The 14,272-nt window shown below is 34.6% G+C and overlaps 1 protein-coding gene across 5 annotated transcripts in view; it reads right to left on the bottom strand.

Annotated features, from left to right (window-relative positions):
* Positions 1–14,272, bottom strand: part of EXOC6B (exocyst complex component 6B) — a 712,186-nt gene that overhangs the window by 413,306 nt on the left and 284,608 nt on the right. For all 5 annotated transcript variants that reach the window (XM_067704728.1, XM_067704730.1, XM_067704732.1 and 2 more), the window contains one exon: positions 1,853–1,921. In XM_067704728.1, coding sequence (XP_067560829.1) covers positions 1,853–1,921 — 69 coding nt within the window. The remainder of the gene's footprint in view (positions 1–1,852; positions 1,922–14,272) is intronic.

The raw sequence follows: 14,272 nt of genomic DNA, 5'->3' as shown, positions 1-14,272 counted from the left end.
GAGTTCTGTTTCACAAAAGATAACACAGACATAGTTTAGAATCTGGTGGCAAACTGGAAAAAAGATATCTGTAATATCTTAAACTGTTAATATCTACAATATTGGAAGAATTTCTGAAATGTCTCTTTCCGGCAAACAGAAAAGACAAAAACAAGAAATCCAATTAAAAAAACTGAACAAAGACCAAAAGTAGGCCGTTCAGAGAAGAAAAATCTTAAATGATTAGTAAGTCTATAGAGAGAAGCATAATGTTACCAGTCATCAGAGAAATGCAAATTAAAATGATATCAATATCCATCAGGTTAGCAGAAATTAGAAATTGGTGAAATTAAATATTATATTGATACATATACCTTATAACCCAAGAATTTCATGCCTAGGTATAAAAAACATAGAAACTTACACACCAGTCCATAAGAGGGTACTATTTGTTACAGCAGAATATTATAGGCAATTTAAGTGTTATCACTAAAGTAATAGATAATTAAATACAGCAAATACAAACCATCAATTAACTATCACGTTTAAGTGGGAGGCAATGAACTAGATATACAGACTATAAGGAGGACAGATATTAAAAATAGCGCTAAGCAAAAGATATAAGAAATAGAACTAGGTCCATAAGACAATACTATCTGAATAAGTTAAAAACAAATACATATACAAGTCACTATATATTTTTCAAGGACACAAACACAACCATGATCATATATTAAACATATTAGAGTTAGTATACTTGGGGATGAGAGACAAATGGGCTTATGGACATGGGATGAATGGAAAAAACATGATAAAATAAAATACAACAGGGGCCTTGTATGAAATGATGAAAAGAGTGTGTCACAAACCAAGATGTTTATAATTTATTTAACTCTCTGTACGTGATATTGAAAAGAAACTGTGACTTATTTTAGATGCCTTGATACAATTTTATCTATATCTTGCTTCATCTATATATAGCAAGAATGATAAATGGAGAGAAGAAATAGAGAGTGAGAAAAGAGGGAGAGGGAAAGAGGGAAGCAGAGAGCAAGGAGAAATGGAGGAAGGAGAGGAGAGAAGAAACTATCAGTTCTTTGCTCAAACTACTGGAGATCACCAAAAATACTTCAGGCCATAACGTCCACCCAAACCGTCTGCAGTAATGACTAAGTGACACTATGGTAAATATATGAGGAAAGAAAATGGATAACACACTGGGCAATAAGACATATTCAAATATACTAAAAACAACATGATAGAAGTTTCACTGAACTTTGCTATAAAATATATCGATAATGGACTTCTCTCATCAATTTGTCTTTGATGATACTTTAGCTTCACAGTTTAATTTTTTTATTGAGCGTATGTATCTGTGTGTCTGCATGTAGGTGTACTACCAAGAAGGAGAAAGCGCCTTTCTTAGAATCCCATTAATACCTATAATATTTCTCCCCAGAGAGGTTCCTCTTCCCATATGTGTTATACGACAAAGGAAGAATTATCAGGAATGATAAAGCAAACAGTTTTTACAAACATTATTTTAATATGTAAAGATAGGCTATTGTATAAATAACTACATTATTAAATTAAGAATAGAAATCTGAATTTGTGTGTCACTATTTCTAGGTATAATCTAATAATCTATTGATGACTGATAGAAATTAACATTACTAGCTATAGCATATCACATGGCAAACACAAATAAAAGATTCAAGAAGAAAAGAATTATTTTTTTAATAATTGATACTCCTTAAGTAACAGTTTCTTATTCCTTACTCTTAATACTAAACAGAAAAACTATCAAATATGAGAATGCAGAGTTTTGAATTCAATATAAATTTTTATTAGGCAGAGCCAGATAAAGACTCACCAGGACAGAATATATGTGTAGACATCGATAAACAGGAGAGAAATCAACCAAATCTTGGGCCCCAGGTACCTGCAAAACAACCAAGATTGTCATAAAATATTCAAACAAGGCTATTAAGAGCAACTGTACTCATTTTTAATACTCAAGTGCTAAAAAAAAAAGTATGCTTCCAGACACCTAGTTTTGGCATTTCAGCCATGGCATTAATAAGCAATGAGGATATCACCAATGTTGGGACACAGAACAGAAACAGGTGTAACTGGTCCTGCATCTGCTTTTAGAGACAATTTGGAGGCTGCAGGAAAAAGAAGGAAAAGAAAAAGGTGGAAATGTGACTTTGCTAACTTGACTTTGTCTTCTTAGATACATGGTACCCTACATAAAAAAACTAAGTTTCAGTGGTCAAAAACAAAACTTGCCACTTGAATGGCCTGCCAGGCAACTTCTGAAGGGCATAAGAATCAGTGAATATTTAAGTCAGCATGCAATCAAAATACAGAAATATGCCAGGAAGAGGGGGAGATGATTTTTTTTTTAAATTTTAGTTAGTTAGTTGTGCCAGGTCTTAGTTGCAGCCGGCGGGCTCCTTAGTTGTGGTTTGCAGACTCCTTAGTTATGGCTCGCTGGCTCCTTAGTTGCAGTACACATGTGGGATCTAGTTCCCTGGCCAGGGATCGAACCCGGGCCCCCTGCATTGGGAGCTCGGAGTCTTAACCACTGCGCCACCAGGGAAGTCCCTATATTTTTAAAAGTAAGATAATGAATGGAAAACCAAACCTAGAGTAATATCAAAAAATTGTAATATGAACAATGCGTACAGATTAATCCTAGACATCAAAAGAGAAAGTAAAACAAAAAACATCAGGTAAGAACTGCAGTATAGTCACAGTGCTAAAACTGATTTGTTACAATCGTGACGATGAATAAGTCACACTTTACTTTGACCTCAATTTCCTCATCTGAAAAAAAAAAAACTATCAAACTATCCAGTTGACCCATAGAAATTTAACAAAAATAAAAGGAAACACTGAAAGCAAATATTAAACAAAATAAAACAAAAAGGACAAAATCACATAAAGAAATACAGTAGTCAAAATAAAGACCTAGCTGAAGTTTTTACTGTAACACTAGTAACTGTATCATTTATCAGAATATAGGCAGCAGGCACATCTAAATTGGGTTGGACTGATTCATGATTACAAGGTCAGTTTCCTTTACTTCATAAAGTAAGCCTCATATCTTCTTTAGGTAACAGATTCTTCATCAAGATGCTGTTCCTAATGAAATCTACTCATTCTGCAATTCAACAGTACAATACCTACTTTCTCTTCCCTCCAAAACCATCGCATCTCTCTATATATTGGTTCAAGTTTATTGACTATTCTGTTCATTTGCTTTGCATCCATGAGAGTAGAGATTAAATCTCTATGTTTGGGAACCTCATTCTATACAGTGTACACTCTGTAAGCACTCAAAACAAACTCTTTGTGAATCCAAAGATGATAAGGTGCTTAAGATCCTACACCATGGCCAAAGCGTAGTTTCCCTTTAAAAAAAAAAAAAAACGCATTTAGAAAAGTTAATAAGCATTGGACTTCCCTGGCGGTCCAGTGCTTAAGACACCACGCTTCCAATGGAGGGGGCGTGGGTTCGATCCCTGGTCGGGGAACTAAGATCCCACATGCCGTGTGGTGCGGCCAAAAAGAAAAAAGAGAAAGAAACAGTTAGTGAGCATTGCCAAATTACTGAGAAAAACATTTTATGGACAGATGGGCACCATGCAGGTAAAGAAAAGTACGACTAAAAAGCATGTAAAATTTCTAACTTTAAGAGTAGAATGGATACTCATTTTCATCTTAACACAAAAAGAGGCAGCAGGTGATCATTTCAGGCATTCTTATTTGAAATGACCACAATATTAAAGCACGTTTACAGTCACTCCTCTATGAAGTGGAGATTTCAAGGAAAGTTATTTTATTTTTCCAAAAAACCAGAGCCTACTAGTGAAAACTAGAGCTAAGTGGAAAACAATCTCAAAAGAAGAAACAATAGAAAATTTCCATTAAATTATATTTACAATAGTATTTAAATTACCTAAAAATTACATGTGCATATAAAAAAAGACAAGAAAGAAATGCATAAAAAAATTTTTTTTGATCTGTATAGAAAATGAAACTTTTTCCCTTTATTTAGAATTAACAATTATAAAGTTATTTTTTAGAAATATATACTTTAAAAAAGTTTAAGAAAACTTTACCTAATTTTAAACAAATTTCATCACAACTTTGTTTATATGCTCTTCTTCATGCAGTTTATTTATTTTGTTTTGCTTTGAACTCAGAGCCCTGGTTTCATTCAAAAGGAAACTGCTTCTAACCATTGCTCAGACAGAGCCTTGGTCCTTTCACAAGTCAGACCCATCCTTACAGAATGAACATCCACATTAGGGGACAGTTTCCCCAGAAATCTGTGACAAATAACCTAATGGGGCCCTTTACTAATGTTCTGAGAAGACTGGTTTATCTGGGCCAAATAAAAAATAAATACAATTAGAGAGGAGACAAAGGCTTTTCCTGTCATCTCCACCAAATATTTATCAAACCTATTTTCTATGAGGCTGTCTTGACATCATCATATTCAGCTTCAAACTGTTTAAAGTACTCTGACCTGGAAGTACTGGCTCTGCTATTTCTTAGCCTCTGAAATCATAATCCAGTTAAGTCCTCCTAAGCAGCACATGCTTTCCTGCTTTGAAAGTGGTACACAGAAATCTAGACAAGAAGGAGCAGAATGGGGCAAACTTTATTTCCACCCTCCAAATAGCCTACTGTTTAGAAATCATTTTTCCTCCATGCTCCCTTCTGTGAGGAACACTAGGAACACTGTGAGGAACCCAGAAGAGTGCTGTGAGAAGAAAGGTATGTAAAGCATGCACTGACTCATGTTGCTTTGAGCTAGATGTGTTTTCTCTGCTTCCACTAATGAAAAAGAATCACTTACATCTTCAGAAAGGTGGAAGGAGGAGAGCAACATACACTGTACGTGAAGGAATGCTACACGTTTGAAAGGATAAGAAATGAACTTTCAAAAACCTAAATAAATGGGAGTGGGGAAGGAGTACTAGAACAAAAGGCAATGTTTCCTAACTCACATAAATAGTCTATTTCAAGGTCCACATTTTGCTCCCTATTTAAAAAATGCTAAATCTCTGTCAGAGCTGTCTTCATTCTTCTCCATTGCCCCTGCCTCCCCTCAGGTTGCAAAGAATGATCCAAGCAGGTTTAGGTTTCAGCTGGGGCAGAGGGAGGGGTCCAAGGACACTTTCCTAAGCTAACAATGACTGCCTCTAATGGTTTCTGTCTCCTAACAAAAGCCATGACTCCGTCTTTATCAGCTCCATCTAATTTTTCCTTTCCAAAGTAAATAACACAGCCCTTGCATTTTACACATGTCCAAGTTTGACAAATCATTATCGACTGAGACTATAACTGATAAGAGATAACTTTGTGGTAGGACATTGTCATTTCCTCTCATAAGGGCTTTCTTTCTGAGATACAGAAACATGATTAAAATAGTTAAACATTTCCTCTGCATGGCAGTCAGGAACTCAAGACATTAAGATACTGGAGTCTGTATTTTTCTAGTTCAGATAGATCTATCTTCATACCAACAGTAGCCACAAACAATACACTTAAGATTATCCTGCTTTTTTAACTAGTTGTTTTCCTTAAGAATTCACATGAAATGATTTCATCACCAAGGACAGCAGCTGCCTAATTCCCTATATGGTTTCTGAATGGAGCACCTTCTGCCAGCTCAAACCTCTTTATTTTCAGGGAGGAGCAAATAGTAGGTAAAATTTTAGATTATGTACCTAAGAAATCTATGCCTGAGAGCGCATTATAATATTATATAAATTAAAAGAACTTTGATATATTTTAAAATAACAGATAACAATAAGCTGTTAAAAGAATTTGCAGGTGACTGTCCTACAACATCCATAGGCAGATGTCATGGAGGCAACAACTACGTTCGACAATTAAACATTCACATACCCACTAGAGATTGTGTACTGTTAGATACCAATATATATGGCTAATCTGTCTGTTTCAACCTTATATTTCTATGATAAATATTAACAGCTTCAGTCAAAGAAATACTCCCTAATTATTGTCTATAGACTATTTGCTGTTAAATAGCATTACATCCGTCAATATACCAGCTATCACATGATGCCACTAAATAGATGGCAAAAAGAGTCCGGACAGAGGATGCTGCAAAGTAAGAAAAGTAAATTTATAAATAGAACTAATGAAAAGCACCCTGAAAAAAACAGTCTTTTGAACCTCTGTACACAATATACATTAGAGAAGATATAAAGATTCAGAGGAAAAACGGGAATATTAGATGTCAAGAAGAAAAGAAACATGAGTATTTCTGATTATGAAAATTCTTGCAAAACATCAGGATCTGATTTTTATATGTTTTTCTTCTTTTCTAATACATCTTAGTTCAAGTCAAAGGAAGTTTCTGAAAATGGAAAGGTTAGTGGGTAAGTTCATCTCATATATGATAAGGAAAATGTTAATTTTTTTAAAAAAGGAGATTTTGATTTTAAAATAATGACATTCAAGTTTTAACAGATACACTCATTTAATATTTATTTTCCAAAAAAAAGGAGTTAGAAGTTAGTTCTTTCCACTACCTTTAAAGGCTCACTAACAACCTGGTAAATCTACCTGCTTTACTACTGGGTAAGCACATCATTAGAAAAGGGGAATAGAGTACAAGAAACCATCACTTGTCTCTTTCCACTCAAGAAGAGTAGCAAATGTACTAAGAGAGATTTACCTAGGCTGCTGATAAAGACAGTACATGAAAACAGAAATGCATTAGGGTGCTCTAGTTCTGTTGTTCACTCAGCTATCCGAGGAGATACTGACACACAAACACACACACACAGAGGCCATTTATTTTTCTCTTACGAACCCTTTTAAAGTAGGTGGATCTTCCAAAAAGAGTATGATAGAAGTTCACAAGGAATTTAGATATGCTTCTCACTAATTATTTGAATCATTCTCCATCTTGAAAATACTTTTGATTACCACTTAAAACAGTATTTTGGTATTTTGGTTTCTTGGTATTGGTAAATGAATCTAGGGACTTGGTGCCTATCTCTGAAAATTAGTTGGATCTCAAGTCATTAAAATACACCAGGCATTTTTCTCAAAGGAGAAAACAACAAATGATTAGCTAAAGGGGCATTGCCTCTGATTTCAGAGGATCAAATTTGACTGCCCATATTATGTTTGGAAGCCAGGAAATACCCGTCAAACATTTTTTACCAGTGTACTTTTCTGAACTACTTGACTTCCAAATTTCAGAGAAAAGAAGGGTAGAATTCATTTGGACATAAGCTTTAATAAAGCTGGACTAAACACCACAGACACACAAACTAGAAGGCACAGGATTCTAAGTGACTAGAATTGGCTAAAGTATAAAAAATTTTCCAAGCTTTTAAACATACAAGAATACCCTGACCAGAGCCCTATCCTGAAAAGTACAGTATTTTTCTATTGAGCTTCTCACAAATTATTAGAATTCTTCCTGAGAAATCCCTCAGTAGATTACCACTTAATTTACTCAAGTACTTGCACTAAACAGAAGAAATCAGGAAAAATATCGGCATTTCTCCTTACTGAGACATTGCAAAAAACCTTGTGGCCAAAATTAAATGAGGGTCCCTCAAGAATTCTCTGCTTGAACCTGAACACTTAGGAAATAAAAATTCAACTGGTCTTTATTTAACAATGGTCTACTATATGCTAAGAAAGTCTAAACTATTAGGCAAAAAGGAAATTTAGCACGAATATGGTATTAAATATAAAAAGTTCTAAGAGAAGGAAAAGTTAAGGTGATCAAAAGTAGGTAGAAGAAAATAGTATAATATTATAGATAAAGAACTAATATCCCTAATATATAAGGAAATCATAAAAATTGAAGGGAAAAAACCCCAAAATCATCAGAAAAAAATGGGCAAAAAAAAAGAGCAGATAGTTTTTTGGGGAAAAAAGATACAAATAGCCCTAAAACTTATCAGATACTACATTTCACCCACAGTAAAAGGAATGCAAACTCAAACTATACCATTTCTCATTTATGCAACTGGAAAAATTCAGTAACTTAACAAAATGGTCTCAAGGAAGCTATAAGAAAATAGGCACCTCATACATTGCTGGTAGGGTGGAGGTATAGAAAATGTTACAACCTCTATGGAGCACAATTTGACATTAACAAAACTACATATGCATTTACCCCTTGAATCAACAATCTAGAAACCTACCCTGAAGAAACATCTCCAACTATATGGAAAACAATTCTCAGGCTTTGGGGTTTATTATGAAACTTTTTTTAAGTTTTAAGGTGTTTTACATAGAGTAAAACCCATCCTTTCTAGTGAACAACTCTGTATGTTCTAAAAAAATCCATATAGTCCTGTAATCACTATCACAATCTAGATTTTAAAAAAGGGTTCCACCACCCCCAAAATTTCCCTCATGCCCCTTTGTAGTCAAATTGTTCCCTAATGCTCAGCCCTTGACAAACACTGATCCATTTTATGTCCCTAGAGTTTTGCCTTTTCAAGAATGTCATATAAATAGACTCATACCATATGTAGCATTTGAATCTTGCTTCTTTCATTTAGCATAATGCATTTGAGATTCATTTATGTTGTTTCATGTATCTATAGTTCACTTCTTTTTATTTCAGAGTGATACTCTAATTATGGATATACCACCGTTCATTTACCCCTTCACTCATTGGAGGACACTTGGGTTGCTTCTACTTTCTGGCAATGTATGAATAAAGTTGCTACAAACATTCAGGTAGAGGTTATTGTGTGAATATAATGGGTAAATTCCTAGGAGTGAGACCGCTGGGGTCATATGGTAAGTGTATGTTCACCTTTATAATACACTAACAGGCTGTTTTCCAAACTGACTGTACCATTTTGCATTTTCACAGCAATATTTAATTTGTTCAGCACCCAGCCATTACTTGATTTTGTCGGTATTTTGTTAAGCTAATTCAAATAGCTATGTAGTAGAGACACTACACTTTCACAGGAAAAGACTGGAAATCATTAAATGCCTACCTATAAGAAATTGGCTGAATAAACTATGGTTCATTCAAATAATAGAGTACAATTTGGCAATAAAAATAGAATGAGAATGATTTCTATGAAGTGATATGAATATTACTATTTTCAGGATATATTTTCAAGTGAAAAAACAAAGTACAAAAAATATATATGTATGATGCTATTAATGTTGTGTAAGGTATGAGAAAGGGTAAGTACACACACCACAAACACACACAAACTCAAAATACTGATTATTTACAAAGGGTGGGTAGGATCAGGAAGGGAGAGATAAAGAGGAAAATGGGATTTCACTGAACATATCTTCTTACATAATTCTGCCTTTTGAACCATGTTCATATTTTACATAGTCAAAAAAATTAATAAGGATGGGGAACCCCAAAAATAACACAAAAGAAACAAAAGAACCTAAGAATATATAAATTTGGTAACAATCACACACGAGAAAATAAAATAGCCAAGAAACATCTGAACAAAATACTCTGAACTATATAGCTCTACTGTATTGTAAGATGAGAAGAACTGCAAAGAAATCTTGAACTTAATAAGTTTACTGCTTTTAGTGACACATGCATAGAAATTCTGAAACTATTTTGTGTTATATGATTAGGCAAATGAGTAAATATATTAATACTCTGGGAACCAGGATTCTCAGAGATACAAATATGGAATAAAAGAAGAGGAAGAACTATGATATCAGGTTTAAATTAGAAGCATCAGGTTTAACTCACAATTTATAAAAATGCCTATGTTGGTATAGCATGTGTATTTCTTAACTCTGTCCACAAAAGGAGCATACCTAATGCCCACATCTCAGTCTCTAAATATCACTATCCAGTAAAAGGAACAAGAACTCTTTGACAAAATAGCTAATACTGGGGGCTGGGGCAAAACCTGGAGTAGACCAGGAATATCTTGTGCCAGAAAAAAAAGGAAGTGCTCAAAAACTGATGAAGACAATGGATGAGACTCCCACTAGCCAAATTTGGAACAACTGGAGAATCAAAATGAAAGACAAGAATGGACTATAACCCTTGTATATAAAAAAGAATATATGTGACAACAATGACACACACAAAAAAAGGGAGAAAAGTAAAGTTCTTTAAAGAATAATGTCAACTAATCAATGTGAATGAAATGAAAAAGATAGAAAAATCACTATTTTTATAATCACCACAGTAACATATGATTCAGGAAAAAAATATCAATGAATTCTAAACCAACAGGTGAAAAACAGGGAACAGGATAGCTGCATGATCTAAAAGTATCACTCTATAGATCACTTATTAATTACAAAGGAGGAAAGGCACCTTTACAGTGAAGAAATCTGGTAGACACCACCTTAACCAATTGTGTACATCCTGATATGATGCACTGAAAAGAACATAATACTACTTTTGTTATATTCCTGCCAAAAATGATTAACCTGAATCTAATCATGAGGACGCACCAGATATGCCTAAATAAAGGGATATTAAAGGAGAATAAATAAACATAAAAATTAAATGCAATGTGTGATACTTGTCTAGATGTGGTTGCAGGAAAAAATAAAAGAAAAAAAACTGCTGTAAAGGACATTATGGGGAAATTTGTATACAAGTGACATATTAAGTGGTAGTATTATATCAAAATTAAAATTCCTGAGTGTGACCATTGTATTGTGGTTATGTGGAAGGATATCATTCTCAGAAAACTAGAAGTTTCTGTATTGAGAGTTCAAATATGATGGATGAAATATGCCACTTTCTTTCAAATGATTCAACTTTAGCTGGGGCAGTGGGAGAGGGTGGAGAATAAAATTGACTTTCAAAATCAATTTTTTGAGAGAAAAATCTCCAAATCTAATAAGTATTTAAGTGAAGGTATATGTATGTTCATCTTACCACTCTGGTAAGTTTTCTAAAGATTGAAAATTTCTTTTAAAAAAGCTTTTTAAAAGAAGATATTACTCAAGAGGTGGGAGTTGGGGATGGGCAAGATGAGTTAAAGAGGTCAAAAGGTACAGATTTCCAATGATAAAATAAATGTCATGGCATGTAATGTACAGCATGGCAACTATAGTTAATAATAATGTATTATATACTTGAAAGTTGTTAAGAGAGTAGATCTTAAAAGTTCTGATCACCAAAGAAAAAAAAATTGCAACTATGTATGGTGATAGATTAACTAGACTTACTGTGGTGATCATTTTGCAATACACAGAAATATCAAATCATTACATTGTACACCCAAAACTAATATGTTATATGTCACTTATACTGTAATTAAAAATTCTTATAAATAAGTAAGAAGAGGATGTTACAGAAGAGGTGAGATTGACCTAGTCCTCAGGGAAAAGTAGAATTTGATATTTTAGACAAGGAGTGGTGGGGGAGTACATTCCCTAGTTGGGGTTATTAGCAACTTAGCACAGAGTGAAGGTGGTAGTTGAATAAGCAATGAGCACATAAAGGAGAAATTCCAGAAGACCTGAAAAGGCAAGTAGACTTTTATAATTAAGGCAAATAATTTCAAAACAAGAACTTTATACTATCAGAAAATGAAAAATTTTTAAAGATCTTAAATCAATGAGAGCCATAATAAATCTCTGCCAATGGACAGACCCAAAAGATCAAAAAATAGGAATAAGAAAAGCAAAACAGAATATCTAAGCATGTCATAATGTTTTCATTCAACTTTTTCAATTGTCTTTATTGCCATTTGGTTATAAATACAGGTACCTACTTTTCATTTGACTACATTTATCCTTAATAGACCAGCTTTCATCAAGAATCGAAATGGAGGGCTTCCCTGGTGGCACAGTGGTTGAGAGTCCACCTGCCGATGCAGGGGACGCGCCTTCGTGCCCCAGTCCAGGAAGATCCCACATGCCGCGGAGCGGCTGGGCCCGTGAGCCATGGCTGTTGAGCCTGCGCGTCCGGAGCCTGTGCTCCGCAACGGGAGAGGCCACAACAGTGAGAGGCCCACATACCGCAAAAAAAAAAAAAAAAAAAGAAAGAATAGAAATGGAAAACTCAAAGGAGACAGGGGTCAGCGGGTACAGGGAACCAGCAAAGCAGGCCAGCATATTAAACTGTATTCTTTTAACAGACATACTTTGTATATGAAATATCTAGGACTACTACTTATTTTTACAATGGAGTATATTCTCATCTTTTTTTTCCAAACATGTGGTCCTGCCAGTGTATCTTCCATTTTGCCATTTTTTAATACACACTCAGTAAAAGTAATATTTCCCTCAACAACTGCACAAATATGATAATAAATGGCAATATCCAATGTGCAGACACAACCGGGATTGTGGCTTAGTGGAAAAACCATATCCTTGGTAGCAACCTTGAAGCTCAGGACTAGTATATTACTACCATGCTTAGAAAGAGACTAGGTTGGAAATACAGATTTTTTTATGTGAATTCAACTAACTTTTAAAAGTTTGAAACTAATTTTAAAACTTTTAAGCACTGTACAAGCCAACAACCATTCTGTAAGCTGTTTCTGGCCCATGGGCTGCCAATATACAACCTCTAATTTAAACTCTAAAGTCCTAACGGCATCTTTTATTTCACTTTAACTTGTTGAGAAATAACCCATTTTGTTACCTTCCCGTCAATAGAAAGTTCGGCAATAAACAATTTGAAATTTGGATCAAATATCATAACCAAAATTTTACATAAGCAATTTGACATTAATTAATTATTGTCACTATTTTATAGGTGAGAAAAGAGATGCTTAGAGAAATTATAGGACTTCCTCCAACAGCACAAAAGCTGACAGAACTTACACTTTCTATAGACAAATCTTGTGTTTTTTTTACAATCACCTTATTATGGACTGAATTGTGTCTCCCCCAAAATTCATATATTGAAGCCCTAACCCCCATAGTGACTGCATTTGAAAATAGGGCCTTTAAGGAGGTAATTAAAGTAACATAAAGTCATAAGGGTGGGACCCTAATACAATAGGACTGATGTCCCTATAAGAAGAGGAAGACACACTTGGGGCGTGCAAGCAGAGAAAAAGCCATGTGAGGACACAGCAAGAAGGTAGCCATTTGCAAGCCAAGAGGAAAGGCCTGAGGATAAACCAACCCTGCTGGCAATTTGATCTTGAGAGTATCACCCTCCAGAACTATGAGAAAACAAATTTCTGTTGTTTAAGCCATGCAAACTGTGGTATTCTGGTATGGCAGCTCTAGCAAACAAATACAACTTGTTACCTCAAAATTAGTAAAGTACCATAATCAAAAAGACATCTCAGAAGGCTTTATATTAAACACATGACATTTGTATTTAACTTAGCACTTCCATCGTGTTAATTACATATTTCAAAAAAGACACCAAAATCTTAAGAGTTAAACCTGACATGGATCATTTGTTCAACAAACATTTATTTGATCCATACTCTATTAAGAGTTTTGTGGATAACACAGTGACCACTGGTCACTAACAGTATGTAAACAAATTAAGAGAGATATGTGCCAGAAATATGACACCAACGAAGTGTTCTAAGAATACAGAAGCTCTGAAGTAACCTAGAAACAAAGAAGAAATCATAGGTCCTGCTTCTTCAAGCTATTTCTTACTCAATACTGCTTTATTTCAGTAGATTTTTTGTTTACAGTAGATTGTAGTCACCACTCCATGTAAATATACATCATCAAAAACTACATCAAGATATATTTCACCTTTATTCCAAAAAAAGCACACAGTCAGAATGCCATAATAATAACTATTATATACTGGTAGCATTGTATGTGCCAAGCACTATGACAGAAGCATCATATAAATTACTTCAGTCAATCCTCACAACAACCCTACCCTTAGAAGGTATTACTGTCCCCTTTCTCACAAATAATATATCACCTTAAGTGGTTCTTTGTACTATGTGTTCCAATATTTCAAAAATAATATTTCAGAAAAATCTAATATATTCTCAAGCTAAAATGTTCACTACTTCTAAAAATATTTTTTAAGTTCTGTCTAGACATGTAGAGAAAAGCAATAACATCTGCATATACCACAGTATGACATAAAGATTCAAAACAGATTTCCAACATCAAAACCAGGCCGGCCAAGTGCACCACTCCCCATCCTCCCCATGAAGCAGCTGAGGTCCCACCACAGCTGGAGGGCAGGTGCAGCCCACATGAGGGACAACCCTTGAGCACCTGGCTCTGGTGGCCAGGGAAGACTGTGCTTCCAGGCCCCAAGGATCATACCTTATACAAGAACACTCCTTTAAGACTGAGAGAGACAGCT

This window comes from Pseudorca crassidens, chromosome 14, assembly GCF_039906515.1.
Source record: "Pseudorca crassidens isolate mPseCra1 chromosome 14, mPseCra1.hap1, whole genome shotgun sequence".
NCBI lineage: Eukaryota > Metazoa > Chordata > Mammalia > Artiodactyla > Delphinidae > Pseudorca > Pseudorca crassidens.
The sequence above is the reverse complement of the archived record's forward strand: the minus strand, read 5'-3'. Positions and strand labels throughout refer to the sequence as shown.